Source organism: Vanacampus margaritifer, chromosome 14 (genome assembly GCF_051991255.1).
Source record: "Vanacampus margaritifer isolate UIUO_Vmar chromosome 14, RoL_Vmar_1.0, whole genome shotgun sequence".
NCBI lineage: Eukaryota > Metazoa > Chordata > Actinopteri > Syngnathiformes > Syngnathidae > Vanacampus > Vanacampus margaritifer.
The window spans coordinates 15,958,558-15,975,759 of NC_135445.1; the positions used below are offsets into that span (position 1 = coordinate 15,958,558).

At 38.0% G+C, this 17,202-nt stretch overlaps 1 protein-coding gene across 1 annotated transcript; it reads left to right on the forward strand.

Annotated features, from left to right (window-relative positions):
- Positions 1-51: 51 nt before the first annotated feature.
- LOC144034153 (growth hormone receptor-like) lies at positions 52-15,848 on the forward strand. Its single transcript, XM_077542719.1, has 10 exons — positions 52-190; positions 1,392-1,633; positions 3,319-3,397; positions 9,049-9,184; positions 9,893-10,071; positions 10,250-10,428; positions 10,657-10,801; positions 12,779-12,869; positions 13,149-13,218; positions 13,855-15,848. Exons 2-10 carry the CDS (start codon positions 1,589-1,591, stop codon positions 14,695-14,697), a joined length of 1,767 nt encoding a protein of 588 aa, XP_077398845.1. The 5' UTR covers positions 52-190; positions 1,392-1,588; the 3' UTR covers positions 14,698-15,848.
- The last annotated feature ends 1,354 nt before the right edge of the window (positions 15,849-17,202 follow it).

Here is a 17,202-nt window from a genome sequence, read left to right on the forward strand (position 1 = left end):
TATCATTCTTCTGAGTGTGTCTTGCAACAAATTAATTTCAAGATTTTTTAATTTTTTTTATATTTGTATCTTAATTGAATGCATGTGCTGCATTCGTCCGTGAGAATGCTCCATATTGTGCGCTGTTGCGTAATAATTGTTTCTTCTGAACAGAGGCTTCAGCAACGGAGTGTGCTGGAACAGGACAAAGGTCAGTATTTGTTTATATTGTTGAATTAAAAAACACACAGAACAAGTATGCATTTGTCAGATATAAAGCACAACAAATATTTAATGCACCAGTCTACTAACACTTTATAACAAAACTAAACAGAATATTGATTTTATTTATTCCCTTTACAGATATAACCCACTCTTATGCGAGAACTTTCTGGGAAGATTCAGTGTGATTTTTAGATGTTTTTCCATAGAAAAACATTTGTGAGGTTAGAGGTCACTAATGCTGGACAAGTGGGACTGGCTCCCAAGCATTATCATGTCATCCAAAAGTAATTAATGATCTCTGTAAGAGGGATTTTTTTGTGTGCTCATGCTAAGTCCACGTACTGTAATGTATTGTACAGTATGGAATTCAAACATTTGCATCAGTTGCACATGATTAAAATCTGTTAAACTAACACACATTATTATTATTGTATTATTTTTCACTAAGTCGGAGTTGGCAACAATTTTATTGTTCAATGAAAAGTCTATTATGTGGATAAGTTTGTAGAGTGGTCTAGTGTGGCGACCTGTAGAACTATGCGTACCTGGAAGCGGACTAGAAAAAGAAAAAAGAAACTGATGAGACAAAGAACATTTAAAAGGAACATTTAGGAACGGGAAATCACAGATCTGTGAATTGCACAATCAGAGACCGCCTTCTGCCCCATTTGTCCATGACAATTTCCAGGAACATCCACTTCTATGCCTCTCTGTGACTCCTCCAGAGTCTCTGTTGAGACATGACACTAAGGGCAGTGGCAACCTCCCTCTGAGAACATCCTGTTTAAGGCCTCACCTTGACTATTGTTAATGGGAAGTGTAGTTTTTTCTTAATGAGGTCAAAGAACAGCATGATGAAGAGGACTGTTAGCCCCACTTAAACACAAGTTGTAAACATTTGCCAGAGTAAGTGCTACTGAAACATTGAACACTTGAACAAACAAATAAATAAAAGTATGGAAGAATATCCACCATCTTTTTGCCATACATATAGAGGTGGTAGGACATGGAAAATGGACAAATAAATAAGGACTTGTCCTTGTTTCATGAGTGCAGGTCCTCCGTCTAAGCGGAGTACTCTTAAGAATTCCTAAAATTCTGGCGACTGCCCTGTTGGCTTCATACGCGTCGTATTTCTCACAGTTCCTGGAAATCTAACGTCTTCTCTTCCCCCTTTCCCCCTTTAGCCCTTCCCAAATTTCACCAACAGATGGCGCGCACAACTTCAACTCTCTCTTTGAAATGCTGCAGCACTGTGTCCTCACTACACAGACTTCTATTCAACATAGCGTAGGTGGACCTTCCCGGTTGTAAATATAGGCAATTCCTTAGTGTTACTAGAAGTTCAATCTTCAAGTCTTGTGGCGCAGAAACAACGAAACCAATGGAATTGCGCGGATGTGACACGCTTATTTTCCACTTCTCAGCGGTGAGTGACTTGAAATCGGCTCTCGTGTTTCTCCTGCGTGCATGTTTCTGCATGTTTACTCCGTAGTTTAACCATCTAGTGTCCCATAATAGCCGTCAAACTCATTGATTTGGTAGTATGCTATAAAAAGGCAAGTTGGCAAGGCAAGCTAACCCAAACTCTGTTTTTATTGTTTTTACTTTTCTCTGAATGTTGCACAATCCTCGACAGCACATTAACCCCTGGGCGTTATTTTATTGGTGAAAATTAGTCTCGCATTGAAAACTATAGTGGATGTAAACAGAATGTTATCAACAGGCTTAGTTTGTACACCGTGTATCAAAAAACAAAACAAAAAAAACACAACACCTGTTTTGAGTTTACTCTGTGTTGGCGCATTTGTTTACTTGAAAATCGTGTCTTTGTGCCTGTTCCACTAATCTAAAAGTTGCTTTATAATGAAATACTGATTAGGCCCCCTGAAGCAGATTCAACACACGTGTATTTTACAATTAAAAAAAAAAGTATGGTATCACACATCGCGGCACATCATAGCAATTTGACCAGGTTCCAAGCTAACGTGGCGGATAATAACCCAGGAACGTCCCCCTAAATCTCCACATTATAATTGAATGGCGAGGTCATTTGCATTATTTACTATATGTGTTGTGGAATGTAATTCCCCCGTCAGGTTATTAAACCATTTCAGTTGGAGGGGACTTTGGAACTTGGGAATCACAAAGGTCAGATCCGGTACAGACCGCGTATATTCTAATATACAGTATAATACAATAAGTTGCCATGATTATTTCATTATTAGAGAGGAAGTCAATCCACTTTGCCACTTGCTGATGACTGAAAATGACATTACTGTTGCAAAGGGCCCTGTAACGACCAATCATGGCTGAGCTTGCAAATGTCACATGACCAATGTCAGAAAACAGGTGAGCCGTGATTGGTTTTTGCCTGAGTGACTGTGATGTCATTTTCGGTCGACTCGGCACTAAATGGCAAAATGGCCGCCTCGTGAGATGGATAAAAACTTGTTGAATTTTCTGCTTAATCCATATTTCACAAACACAATATTAATCAGAATTTTGTGTTTAGATTAGTTGGACATATGTATTATTATAAAGAATTTCTTTGTGTTGACTTATTTTGTATTTATGGCTGTCTCATCCAAATATGTGTCTTTACACAAGTTTTGTCATGATGTGTGAAGTATCTCATGTCTGAGGTAGTTGTCTGCCCACTACTCTGCAGTCAGCTTTATCAGTGTTCCAATGTGGATGCTTTATGCAGACTGTGTCACGAGTGACAATGTAATTGGTCAAGTGAAAAACAAAAAAATATTTCGACAGGGGTCAAATTTAAGCTGAAGTTAATTGATAGGCCTATCCATTTATTGATACCTCCATTTATAATTTTGGAGCTCGTTGCTCAGTAACGGTAACTTGACTTCATTTTGTTGTGCAAAACCAACTTGACAGTTAATTTCGATGGGTGTCAAGGGAACTTTTTTTTGTTGGGGGGGGGGTATGAATTTTTTTTTGGGGCGTGTGGAGTGTATTCTAGTTCTCATTCTCTTGAAATCAAATCAGGACTGAGTGCCCCTGACGCTTAGTGCAGATGTGCTGTGCTGTTTGGATTCAACTACATGGGCTGTTCTGGACACTGAGCACATTTGCCATATGTTTTCTCCGCAGATCAACATAATGGCTGCTGGTTTCTGTCTTTTTCTTCACTGCTTCACTGCCTTAGCATTGGAATCCGCTTCTGACAAAGGTATGTTTTTACAGATAAGGATTTATTTACTCTCTATTGTTTTTGTCTGATTTGTTTAAGATACCATAAGAGTTTTGCAAAAAATGTTTTTTAATACAAGACAAGTTGCATAATAGAGGAGAATATCATATAGATTGTAGGGTTGGAGAGTCCTACATTAGTGGTAAAATGTGTTGTATAACCTCAAAACCCTCCACATGGAAAGCAGCCCGCAGATTTCTAGGGAAGTGGCTTCCCAGGAATTCTGCAAAGCAAAGAGATCTCTAACAATGGTGAGTTGTTTAAAGGGCGGAGCCTCCACTTTGCGACCACTCAACCCTAATGGGGTAGGAAAAAACCCTGTGTACATGGATCCTGTTTTATCCACAGACATAAATTAGGTCCCCATTGACCATTCACATCCTGACATTCTGTGCTGCTTCTTGTTATGTAACTGTCTGTTTAGGGTAGAGAATATCTTCTTTTCTAAGGAATGGCCACAATCGGTTTCTATCATGTAATCTGTAATGCATGTGAAGCAGAAATCAGCATCTTTGTACCTTCTGTAGCAAAAGTTTTCCGGTGCTTTCCAGACATTGAAATTGGCCAGGAAAAATATTTTTTACTGCAGTTGGCTCATGTCTTGGAATGTAAAGTTTTATCATCTATGCATTTTGCTGCCATTTTTATCTGACATTTTTTCCTTTGGGTCAAATATGGCATTTCATGTTTAATTTATTTTTAATTGTTGGGGTATAATTTATTTTTGAAATCAAGATTAAGTGATCATTAATTCTCTCAATCAAGCAGTAGTCACCCGAAATAAACACTTTTCTTTTCCCAGTACTCTTGCTACTTAAAATAAATGAGTGAGGACTGAACAAGAGCTCGGCATGGCACTGTTTCTGTCACTCAGGAAGCCAGGAATTAATTCTCAGTGGGATTACTTTGTTTAAACTGGGAGAGTCGTGCCACTCGTCGTGCTTGTTTTCACCCTTAAGACTGCAGGGAAAGAAAGAAAGTGCAATGAAAAAAAAGAAAGTGAGGTGAAAAAGGCCAACTGCCTTGTAAACATGTTTACTTCTTAAGTCTGGATTCAGAAAGAGTAATTGGCACTACATATTGCCATCTCAAAATGTGTCTTGAGGCCTTTAATTGTGAACAGGCTGAGAGTCTTGCACGCTCGTGTGATTGAGCAATCAAATATTTTGACATGGAAACAAAAAAATGCAGTCTGCTCAGTTTGCAGGTTGACTTTAAATATATGCTCTTACGATTACAATAAAGAGGGTAAGAGCACCAACAAACGTCCTCTGTGAAACATTACAGACATAGAAAATAGATAAAATAGCTAGGGATGCTTCGATCAGGGTTTTATGCTGCCGATACCAATACGATCAGCTGTGAGTAAGATCGGCCCATCCATCCATCCATCCATCATCTACCGCTTATCCGGGGTCGGGTCGTGGGGGCAGCAGCTTTAGCAGGGGAGCCCAGACTTTGCGCTCCCCAGCCACTTCAACCTGCTCCTCCGACGGGATACCAAGGCGTTCCCAGGCCAGCCGAGAGACATAGTCTCTCCAGCGTGTCCTAGGTCGTCCTCTGGGCCTCTCGTCGGTGAGACATGCCCGGAACACTTCTTCAGGTAGGCATCCAGGAGGCATTCAAACCAGATGCCTGAGCCACTTCAACAGGTTCCTCTCAACATAGAGGAGTAGCGGCTCGATTCTGAGTCTCAAAGGGAGAGCCTGGACACCCTGCGGAGGAAACTCATTTCGGCTGCTTGTATCCGGAATCTTGTTCTTTTGGTCATGACCCACAGCTAGATTCGATTTCCCGACGGACCCTCACCCCTGAATAGACCTTACCGGGAGGCTGAGGAGTTTAATCGATGCCGATGCCCATACCAATTCCGATCACATTGATTATCTGTTTTTCCCCCCCCAATATATTTATGGTGAGTGAGTGCCATTGGCTATATTATCTGAAAAAACAACAACTATATAATCACCTTAATGTTAGACAAAAACAATATTTACTTATTCAAGATAATTACTACAAAACCCTTGCTGGCGCAATGCATCAACTGTTCAGTAAAAAGAAAAAGAAAAGAAAAAGATTCTGTCAAAAATAACTGAAAAAATTAAATTTACCAGCTTTTAGTAACACAATGTTCCATGTTACCCACGCGACGTACCTTTTCATGACATTACAGGTGTCAAAGCATGAGCTGCGAGTGATCAGATTTTTGATCGTGAATTAAAAACTTTGATCAAATATTCCGATCACTTATTTTTTCACGAATATCGACAGCCTGATCATGATCAGTGGCCGATCGATCGGAGCATCCCTAAAATTAGCTCATTGCTATACTTCCTTCACACAGCTACTGCGAACAGAAATGTATTTCAATCCAACTCCAGGCTACCGGGAGATGAGGATTTCACGATGCTATGCGCTGGTCCACATGTGAAATGTGGTTTTCATTCACAGCAAATAAATAAATCTAAATCAAGAGTGATGTTTCTCATGTGCATTTGGGCTCCCTGTGACAATTTCGTCATTCATTTAGTTGGTGCAGTTGTCAAATGAATCTATTTCATAATTGAGACAACTGGCACAAGTGCAACTCGTTTTATCATTTCCGGACCTTGAAACAGTGCTCCATGTTTTTGTCAAGCTTGGCTTGATCACTACCTTACTCTTTATTTAGGGATCTTAGCCATCATTTACAGCTAATCCATAATGCTGCTGATGCCCTTAAACTTCTTTTGGCTTCCTATTCTTCATTCTTAAGTAATTGTGTCTGTTTTTGTACCTGCACTACAATAATGATATGCTCCACTCTCTTTTTCGCTCTGGTCATCAGGCCAAATTCTTTCATTTGTTTCGATGGCCCAAAGCAAGCTCAGAGGTGTTGCTGTGCCGATAAATCTTTAAAAACACGTTTTTATTCTTTGGCTGTCCACCTAGCATGATAACCTTGTTTGTACTTGTTCACTCTACGTACCCCAGGAGCGCAATATAGGAGTTTGCAAACGTGCATCTTACGTCTTTCTCCTCCTCCCAAGTGTGAGTTAAAAGCCACACAAGCTTGTTGTTACTTCTGAAAATACATAAATAGCGTGGATGGATGCATTTTTGTAATGACCATTACAGTTAGTTTAGGGCAACTGTGTAATAAACCTTACATTGTATTGTACCACTAATTTGATAACCAATGTATATATTGTATGTTTGTATGGAGGAATGGCAATTTGTTGAACACCTTTAGGTGGATTTTTCAAAACTGCATGTTTTGGGACTGTCTAAGGAAGCTGTAGTATAAGGACAGAACACAGGAAAGCACTCTTGGGGGAAAAAAATAATATTGATCTTTCCCTGCATCCTTTACGCGGTGTCTTTCCAAGTAGTAGTTTGTCATGTAGTAAACAGATTATATTTACCCGCTGTCACTCTTCCCCTTTTGAAGCTTGTTGAGCCAAGCAGAGTTATCAATCATCTGTACTGAGTGTTACCTCAGATCTTGTTCTCACTTTACTTCTCAGTACTTGGCTCATCCAGACTTATTATCGTTCCCTCTGGCAATGTTAGGTTTGGCTAACTGCTGCAGCTTTCCCAGAAATGTAAACAGGAGAACTTGCTGATAATATAATTTACATCTGTCAAGCATGGGACAATATAGGTAAATTACATTGTTTTTTTAAGGATTTTTTATTGTCATTACTCTATAAAATCAAGGACATACAGAAGAGTTGGAAGGTCCTCTCGCTCTCTCGTAACAATAAAATAACTGAAAATGAAAATATATAGCGTATATATAATACAATGAATTTAATTATTTATATCCGTTTGTTAGTTGCTTAGCAAGAGTCTACAAAATCATTTGCTATGAATAACTTTGTTCTATATATTGTAGAGTGTTTCTAAATATGCAAAGATGCAATTGAACTATAAGCAAGCAACATTTTGCTTCATAAAATTGTGGAGAATAAAGATACTGGTAATTCATTTATACAAGAAAACATGGTTACCTCCACTTTCTACTCTGTGTCAAGGTTCAAATTATGAACATATCAAATGATTACCACCAAGTCACTGCTTTAAAAATTAACCGCTTTTGACAGATTTCTCCTGTTTTATTTTGGTTCTGAATGTAGAGATGGGATTCAGCTGCTGTTAAGTGCAGGGGCAGATATTTTTTGGTGGTTTACAGAGTCTCTGACCACCACAGAACCTAAACTCATTGCCTTATAGAAAGCTATTTAGGTAGCAGCCTTACAACAACAACAAAAACACTGTACTATATAAGCAATATGCAATTACGTGATTGACTGATTTTTGTATGCTCGATAAATTAACTGAGTTTAATGCTCAATGAAAAAAAACCATCGTCTCTCCCACTCGCCATTTTGAATTTTATGAGGATGCACTTCCACCGCCGAAGAGTGACATTGCTCACGAAGCAAATACATGAATTTGTACGGTTCGCTTTGAACCTGTCCGAGTCCAGACCTATTACTTTTGTGCAAAAAGAAAGTTTGCCAGGATGTTTGTGCCTGCATGTGAATGTAAACGAATAATTGGCTGTACAAGTTAATTGCTGCTGGTAATTCAGTTTGTAACAGTACTTGAGATCTCAACATAGGCCCCCCCAAAAAATCATGGTCAACCGCGGCTAAGTGACTGTCACCCGCTACTGAGGGGGGGACCCTGATTCAAGACCCCCCCAGGCACATGGCCGCAGTGTATATGAGCAAGACACTGATACCTCAAACCTGCTCCCCAGGCGCTCAAGCACCCCCTTGGTCCAGTATGTATCCACTGTAATGGGTCAAATGCTGAGGTCAAATTTTGTGTGTACATGACAAAAAAAGAGGATCTTCTTCTTCATCAGTGTTTCTCTTTCTTCAAGAATGTTGTTATTTTTGTCACACATTTAATGACATTGAAAAGACAGCTTTATTTGAGTTTATTGGAATTGCAGGTGGCAGTAGTATAGGTTTAGGGGCAAAGCTAGGGATGATGTTTTAAGAACGCTCTTTCACTTCTTTGTAAGCAAGGTTTAATGAAATGAAACCCCAGTGAAGGGTGAACGGTATTGTTCAGCCCTACTATCAATGTTTTAAATATGATATGTTTTTGGAAGTCTGTGTCTAGAGATGAAAATATTTGTGAAGCAGTGATTTAGATCAATTAATCAGCAGCATGTAACATACCAGTTTTACCTAGGTTTCTGATTAATGTGCTGCTGTCTTGTAACTGATTAACCCTGCAAACTACCGGTGGCTAATATTCTCTGGTAAATGTTTGCTCAGTCCTTCAGTGTGCATGAACAGAACAAAAATATATACGGTAGTCAGAAACTAAGAAAAGAATGATTTTTTTTTTGTTGAGCTCATAAAGCCTGTGAAATTAGATCTAAAAAAAAGTGTCCTAGTGTAGACAGAAAATAACTGCTTCCGAGTGTGGTGATAATGTGGCAGCTTGCACTGAAGAGCAGTAAAATGACTTCCAGGAAGATGGGAGTGCTTGCACTGCGACTTAGCGAGAGCTTCAGTTGCTCCATTAAAGTACAGCTGACCTTCCCACCAAGGCAAAAGCCATATAATTGTATCATGTCATTTTTTAAATACATTTCTCTCTTGTCCTTTCCTTTTATGCTTTTCTAGACTCGCCCATTAAGTACCCGCATCTCACTGGCTGCGTGTCCACCAACATGGAGACTTTCCACTGCAAATGGGAAGTTGGTACCTTGCAGAACCTCTCCAAGCCAGAAAATGTGCGCTTATTCTACATTACCAAAATGTAAGTGGAAACGTTCTGTCTGGATTGACAAGTGACAACCAAGCAACAGGGTGTGTCATAGTCCCTAAAATGTATTATTATTATTATTTTAAATAATGCATTTAATGAAATGGAAATTACACACACTTTACTGGCAACTTCATAAATCAGTGCATTTTCAGAAATTGAAGTGCGGGGTGATAATCATCCTACCACCTAATTATTTAGCATGATCTGTCTGTTTAAAAAAAAAAAAAAAAACTTGAAAAAATAATTATTTATACCTTGACATTTATAAGCTATAATTAATATAAAGTAAGGTTTATATATTGTGCAACTTTTCACTGACTTAGTTTTTCATTGTACAGCTAGTTTTACATCAAAGCTTTAGCTGTCAAATGGGCCATCTCTCACATAATAGACAAAAAGTACACTTCACATTTAAACTCAACCCAAATATTTACTACTTTAAATCAACCGGGGACAGAGATTTAACATTTTGCAAACATGATTGATCTAATAGGGTCATTCAGGGATCTTGCTCCCATATGTACGCACTTAGAGCAATCATGTCTGTGGCTGTTTTTAACTGCATGCCTTCCACCAGTCACAACATGATTTGTCAATCAAAGTTGATTTCATGACATACAAGAAAGGCTGATTGGAAATGATTAACATTCTCTTTCTCCTTATTTGTGACTAGTATTGTATTGTTTCCCATCCTTGTAGGCCACTGCACACATCTTCTAAAGAGTGGAGTGAGTGTCCTCATTACTCTACAGAGAGGTTAAACGAGTGTTTCTTCAGTGAAAACCACACATCTGTCTGGATAGATTACAGCGTTCAGCTCCGCTCAAGAGATCAAACCGTTCTCTATGATGAGAAACACTTCAATGTTCAAGACATTGGTAAGTTTAATGCAAGACTGCTTGCTATCATTATCCAGTTTTAAAAACATGATTTCAAACAAACATCTTCCAGAGTGCCACTGATTTCTTAGTTAAACCTTTCCTGAAGCACATGGGAAAAATAATTTGACAAAAATATCATGCGGGAATAATAATAATAATAAACATCTCCTTGCAGTGCAACCTGATCCGCCTCTCGGCCTAAACTGGACAATGCTGAATGTGAGTGTGACTGGTAGCTTCTATGATATAATGCTCAGTTGGAAGCCGCCTCCTTCTGCAGATGTGAAGATGGGATGGATGACGTTGCAGTATGAAGTCCAACACCGCAAAGTGGATTCAGAACACTGGTATATGGTGGGTGTTAAATGTGCCTTTTATATACTGTATATTTTTTTAGTATGATATATTTATATGCTCTCTAAGAAAGCCTCTGCTATAGAAAGTACCAGTACTATAAAAGACGATTGTTTTCCATTTAGACAAGTTGTTTGCTATTTTGTTGCCTTATTTATTAATGTTACCAAATAATTGAACCATTAATACAAAATTGTTTCTGAAATGTGACTATTCTGTTGACCACAGGCCGAGCTTGTAAAAACCACACATCGTTCCCTGTATGGGCTTCAAAGTAATGTCAATTATGAAGTTCGAGTCCGCTGCAAAAAGCACGGGGAGAAGAAGTTTGGAGAATTCAGTGATTCTACATTCGTCTACGTCCCATCTGAAGGTAAAACAACAACACATCCTTACTCTAATTTATGGGAAAGGGTACTCTTTTTGATACAAGAGCTCGTCTACATACGCATTGACAACATGCATGTTTCTGGAGTAAACCAGCTCACCACAGTTTACAGTGAGAACAAAAATGGACCTTGGACTTGTATTTTTTCTGACTATATATTGCTTGCTTGTCTGTACTATATATATGTATGTATGTATGTATGTATGTATATATGTATGTATGCATACACATCAAAAAAGAAATGCGCTTAAATCTGAAAAATAATATTGCATGTACAAGTCTTGTATATGGGTGAAGTGCAGACACTTCATATAAAACATTATTTAACAAAACAAATTGACTTTAGCACTGTTTAACACTTCAGCTAACTACCTACCAAGTAGCATGAATGAACAGCAAAAAACAAAACAAAAACAGACTAGTAATGAAAATAATGTGTTGGTATTGAGCGGTAGAGTAATAAACCTTTCACATCCTGGTGAAAGTAAGGAACTTACAATTTCACTGGACTAGACAGTCACACTTGGGAGGTACCGCTGGAGGACAATCAATGCATGCTCAGCTTGTATGCAACAGGGGTGGGAGTAGAGGGCTGAGGTTGACCGAACCATTTTCTAATCAAATGGGGAATTACTGTATTTCTGTTGTTTAAATATTACTTTTAAACTCTATGGTTTGTTTGCATATTATATAATTTGCTAGCTTGTTAAAAAGAACACACAGTAAAAATATATGTATTGATATGCTCTAAAATTGCGGGGGTGCTATTGTTCACTTTGCAAAAATGGGCTAAATGTGTGTGTCTGAGGGCACTGATTGGCGGACACAAGAGGGAGAGTAGACAAGCACAGGTGGACATGATCACACTTAACAAGACAAGGGGAGACGAGGAAAACACAACAAAACCGACCACAATGCAACCAAAAGTAAACAAAAACCCAAACCAAAAAACAACCCTTAAACCCACACCATGACAGATCCACTGAAACATCAAGAGCTGTCATTAGACAGATGTCAGTGTAGGTAGTTAGGAAGGTGATAACTTCATAGGAAAACAGACGGGACAATTCATAAGAACCCTATACAACACAACACTACATATAGGGATATCATAGTAATACCTACTACAAAAACAGATGCTTCAGAAATGCTAAGGGGTCTCTGGAATGACACTGTTCTCTGTGGTGTTGGGCTGTCATCCCTCTCAGTGTGGGTGCCTTTCCTCACATGGTTTCTCTGTGTCTCGCCATGTTTTTGTTTCATCTCCTCTTTTCTTTTACACTCACTCACACAAACACGCACACAAACAAACATGGTCTCCCAGGCGGGGAAGTGAACCCACGCCAACCTGCATCGTAGGCAAGTGACGGTACCACCTGGAGCCCACTGTGCCTCGCCATGTTGTTGTTTTTGTGTGGTGTGTGGGTATGATCATGGAGATGTTGGGGGGGGGGATTTTTTATTTTTATTGTTTTATTGTATAATGGATGTTTTAATTGTTCAGCACCTTGAGTTGCATTTTAATGTATGAAAGGTGCTATAGAAACAAAGTTTGATTGATTCATTGATAGATTAGAATGTTTTGTTTTTGTTTTACTGTAGATTTTGATTGCAAATAATTGGCAGTGTTAGGTTCGTTTTTTGTTTGGATCTGTAGAATTTTTTATTTTATTTTATTTTTTTAAATCACTGTTGTCTAATGCCACTTCTGCCAATAACTGTAGTTTCTGCTAACAGGAGTATTGGTGATTTAATTGTTAAAATGTTTAAATGTGTTTTAATATATTGTACTAATATGAATCATCAAAGGAGAAATTTAATTTACACTCTGTTGTAATAGTATAAATAGTATTTTTGAGTATTGAACCACATGCACACACACACGGGCATCCCAGGAGCTTTATTTTTTTTATTTTTTAGACAAACTAAAATGTATGATACAGTGTGTTCATACTTTTACAGCATCAAGATTTCCCTTGCTGGCTTTACTCATCTTTGGCACCTTGTGCTTGGTAGCCATCCTGATGTTGGTCATCTTATCACAGCAAGAGAAGTAAGTAAATAACTATATCAATTATATGCGAGTACAATATGTATGTTTTTCCCCATGCCACTTCATTTTTATTATTATTTTTTCTTTCTTTTTTTCTGTTTCTTTCCCCGTGCCACTTCAATCACAGTAACACTTTGAACTTTTGGGTTTGTCATTGAAAAACTACAATGTTCATAAAGAACTTGAGTAATAAATATATTTAGCACTAAACCAACAGTGTTCCAGTTCAGATATGCTTTTTATATTTGCATTTGACAGTTTCCCTTTTCCTTTCTAAAGGTTGATGTTCATTCTTCTACCACCTGTTCCTGGACCAAAAATAAGAGGAATTGACCCTGAACTGCTCAAGGTATCCATGCATTGTTTAATACTGGATTTAAACTTTTTTTTTCATGCAAAAATGCTTGGCAATGGAAAAAATACATTCTCATCCCTAATAACAGGGAAAACAATCACTTAATAACGTGACCAAGTACCAAAAAAAAAGTACTTAGCTCTTCAATTACTACTATCATGACTAAAATGCAGCACTCTTGTAGGCCTAAGCACAGTTTGCATATTAACAATGCACTTAAAAATGAAAAAACAAAAAACTGTACAAGAATAATTATTCAATTCAAATGTATATAAATTAAAATTTAAATGTTTATCACCACAAATGAGGGCATAGCACCGAACTTATTATCTGACCCATGAGTTCCCAGCTCTTTATTTGCTTTTGAGATCTCTGTGACAGTGTTGTTTTACTCTTTTGAGTGGCTCTGTGGTACCTGCCGTTAAATGTGTTTTCAACAACAGGCACCTTAGGTTTGTCATGTAAAAATAAAACGTTTTTCCAGATGCTCTCATGGCAAAATACCATGTTAACAAGGCGAGACCCCTTTTTGAGCATTGTATGTGTATATCATTATTGATATATTTGATGCGATTATCATACAAAAGTTGTCAACTTCTGAATCAAATTTATATTTTTCTAATCCCATAGAAAGGGAAGCTAAAGGAGTTGACATCCATCCTGGGCTCCCCACCTGATCTGAGGCCAGAGCTTTACACCAATGACCCCTGGGTGGAATTCATCGATCTGGACTTTGAAGAGCAGGGCGACAGACTAACGAACCTGGACACGGATTTTCTCATGGATCGATCTTTGTTCTCCAACTGTTCACATCTTTCCATTGCTTTCAGGGAAGATGACTCAGGCCATGCCAGCTGCTGTGATCCTGATCTTGCCAGTGATGCGGAAACATCACATTCCCATTCTCTTGTCACAAATCAAATCCGCAATAAGGATGCTACTTCTGAACCTTGCTCTGCAAGCCCAAGCCCCACACCTCCATCTGAGGTGCCTGTCAGAGAGGCATTGTATACACAGGTAAGCGAGGTTAAGCCATGTGGCAAGGTGCTGTTGTCGCCTGAGGATGAGATGGAGAAAAACATGGTCAAAGAAATCAAAACAGCAGAAAAGCATGAGGACAAGAACCATCTTCAGCTCCATGAAACCTACACCTCAGAGCTCAATGCAGGAAACATGTGTCCATCATTGCCTGCATGCAATTACAATGACTTATGTTCAACTGGGGAAGACTTGAGTTCTATCACATGTTCATCATCAGAAGACTACCAAAAACCTTCCCATGAGTCAGTTACAACTCTCACATCCCGCCTTCCCCCTACTCCTGCCTATACCATGGTAGAGGATGTCGATAGGCAAAACAGCCTTGTACTAACACCACATTCAATACCTACCCAGCAGCTGACAGTCTCAAAAGTCATGCCGACACCAGATGGCTACCTGACCCCCGACCTTTTGGGAAGTATTACACCATGAACCTGCAACAACCTTTCTAAAATTAAAATTATTCAGTCAACAGTAGAGACAAACTCCTAAAACAGTCTTTATGATTGACTAAGAGGCTAATGCTTCAGTGTTGAATGTCACTTCACCTAAAATAGAAAGGGATGACCAGCCTGCTACCAACTCTACAACCTCTGGTCTACACTACCCCTAGTGGCAAATATGTGTATTACTTTATCAACAAAAAGGAACTGTTAACACATACAGTATTGATGTTTTAGAGTTCATTAATTTGCTTGTTCACATATATTTTTTTAATCAATTCTTTGCCAAATGTCAGCTGTTTGCTGTTTTTGTGGTGATGTCAGGGCAATTAATGTTTTGATTTGTGTGAGATGTCCTATTGTGTTGTCACCAACTTGTCGGTCCTTAAAAGTCAAAGCGATATTGAAAGTATGTTTTTGTTTCTCTCTTGACCCAATAGTCAGTGAAATCTACTTGCTGCTACAATTTTTGGGCATTCGTAACTTACATTATTGTGTGTAAATGCCAAAAGGTCAGTTTAATGACTTGATACCCTCTGTGTAACCTGTTGATGCACGTGTGTTTGCCCATGCCATGTGTGATGTCACATCAGTTTGTGCTAGCATGTTATTTTGCGTAAAGGTGGTTAAGGTTTGTGTTGAACAGTTTAACTACTGAATAATTTATGTAACATTGATTTGTGGTTGTGTATAAGCGAGAAGTATGATGTTTATTCTTTATGATCTTTTTGCTTTTTGCAACTGCCATTTTGGGGGACCTCAATTTTTCGCAGATTCTTGTTATTTGCACCACGGCTCGGTCCGCATCGCCGCAGCAAATTATTATCCATCTGCTATCAGACAAACAGTTTCATTTTCCTTTTTTTGTTTTTTTAAATTAATTAAAGGCCTCACTTCCGCTGCAGTCATGAAGATAATATCAATATTACCACTTAAAATGCATGTTGTCATTCATATAAACAGGTTCTGTTTATACTGAAATCATTTTCTACAGACTGTATAGTGTATTTGGATTCCATATTCTGGGAGAATATTAATGTAAATATACTATTGTCATTTAAATTCCAAAACCTTCACGCAATGTGTTGCTTTGTTTTGATACAGCTATAATAAACGTCATCTGTTACAAATGTTTCCTAAGCTTTCTAGTACTCCTTGCGTGTTTTTGTTGTCTGTTTTTTGTGCCGTGTAATTAGTTGTACACAAATACTGTGTCCATCCTTCCATCTATTTTCTGAACTGCTTAAGCCACATGTGTCAAACAACTGATTCAAATGATCACCTCATCAGCAAGCTCTGTAGGAGCCTGATCACGATCCTACTCCCGACATTTGAAAACACCTACTGTATCAGTACTTTCTACTCCTTTCTTTGTCAAAATTGGCTTGTTACTTGTTTTATTTTTTTTATTCAATCTTTGGGGATGATAGCACTTTAAAAAAAAGAAAGAAAAAAGACAACTACAGAAAGCTAAAGCTGTTGATATCTTGATTGACAAATATTGGGAATGTGAGACAGCAAAACATTGAGAAGCGTAAACCGTTATCAGCAATGTAACATATTCTGAGAAACATGATGTTCCCCATAAATGGAGAAATTTAAGGATATGTTATGCATAACATAGGTCAAAAGGAGTCTGTGACATGGTTTAAGTTAACGGTTTGTTGATAGTTTGCAATAGCTGATAAAAAAGCAAAAGATTTGGAAAAGAACCGGTTGGGTTTTTGCTGTCAATGTGACCAAGATTTGCTAGTCATTATTCACCTACTTGCCGTATTATAAAAAATAATATAACAGCATTAAAATAAATTGAACCTTTAGGAGAATGTTTTGATGCCTTTTCCAAGATTTGTGGTGTGGTAAATATCTTGCTTTGTCAGCCGAAAAATCACGGTTCTGGTGTTCAAAACTTCAGCCTTATCTACAAAACATAAAAGTAGAGGAGTTTTTTTTTCAGTCATGCAAGTAACACTATCAAAATGTATCACATGCAGGACTTGTGAGTCCAGTACACAATATCTTGTCAGAATTAATCTATAGCATCACAACTGTGTAGGCTACAGTGTTTTATTTTCTCATCTCTGTACAAGCACCATGCACGTTTGGTGTACTATGTTTTTTATCGTAGGCATACCAAATTGTTTTCACATTTGTTTGAATGGAAACATGTATTTTTGCTTTTGTATTGAAGTGTATGTCTGTCTTTTTATCTACTTAGGTAAAAGAGATGAGTCAGTGTTGTTGTTGTTTTTTTTGTTTTGTTTTGTTGTTTTTAAACACATCACTGAAGTAAAGTGTGAGCACTTGAGCTACTGAAGCTGTTTTCGCACATTAGTCATACAGTAGGTTACATGTGAAATTAAAAGTTCTATTAATAATATATACAATTATTTTCAATTGTATGATGTAAATTTCAATTTAGGGAGAAAAAAATTGTAATAGTGGCGCCAATACATTTTTTAAACTCAAAACTCAAAAGACGTACATTTCAGAG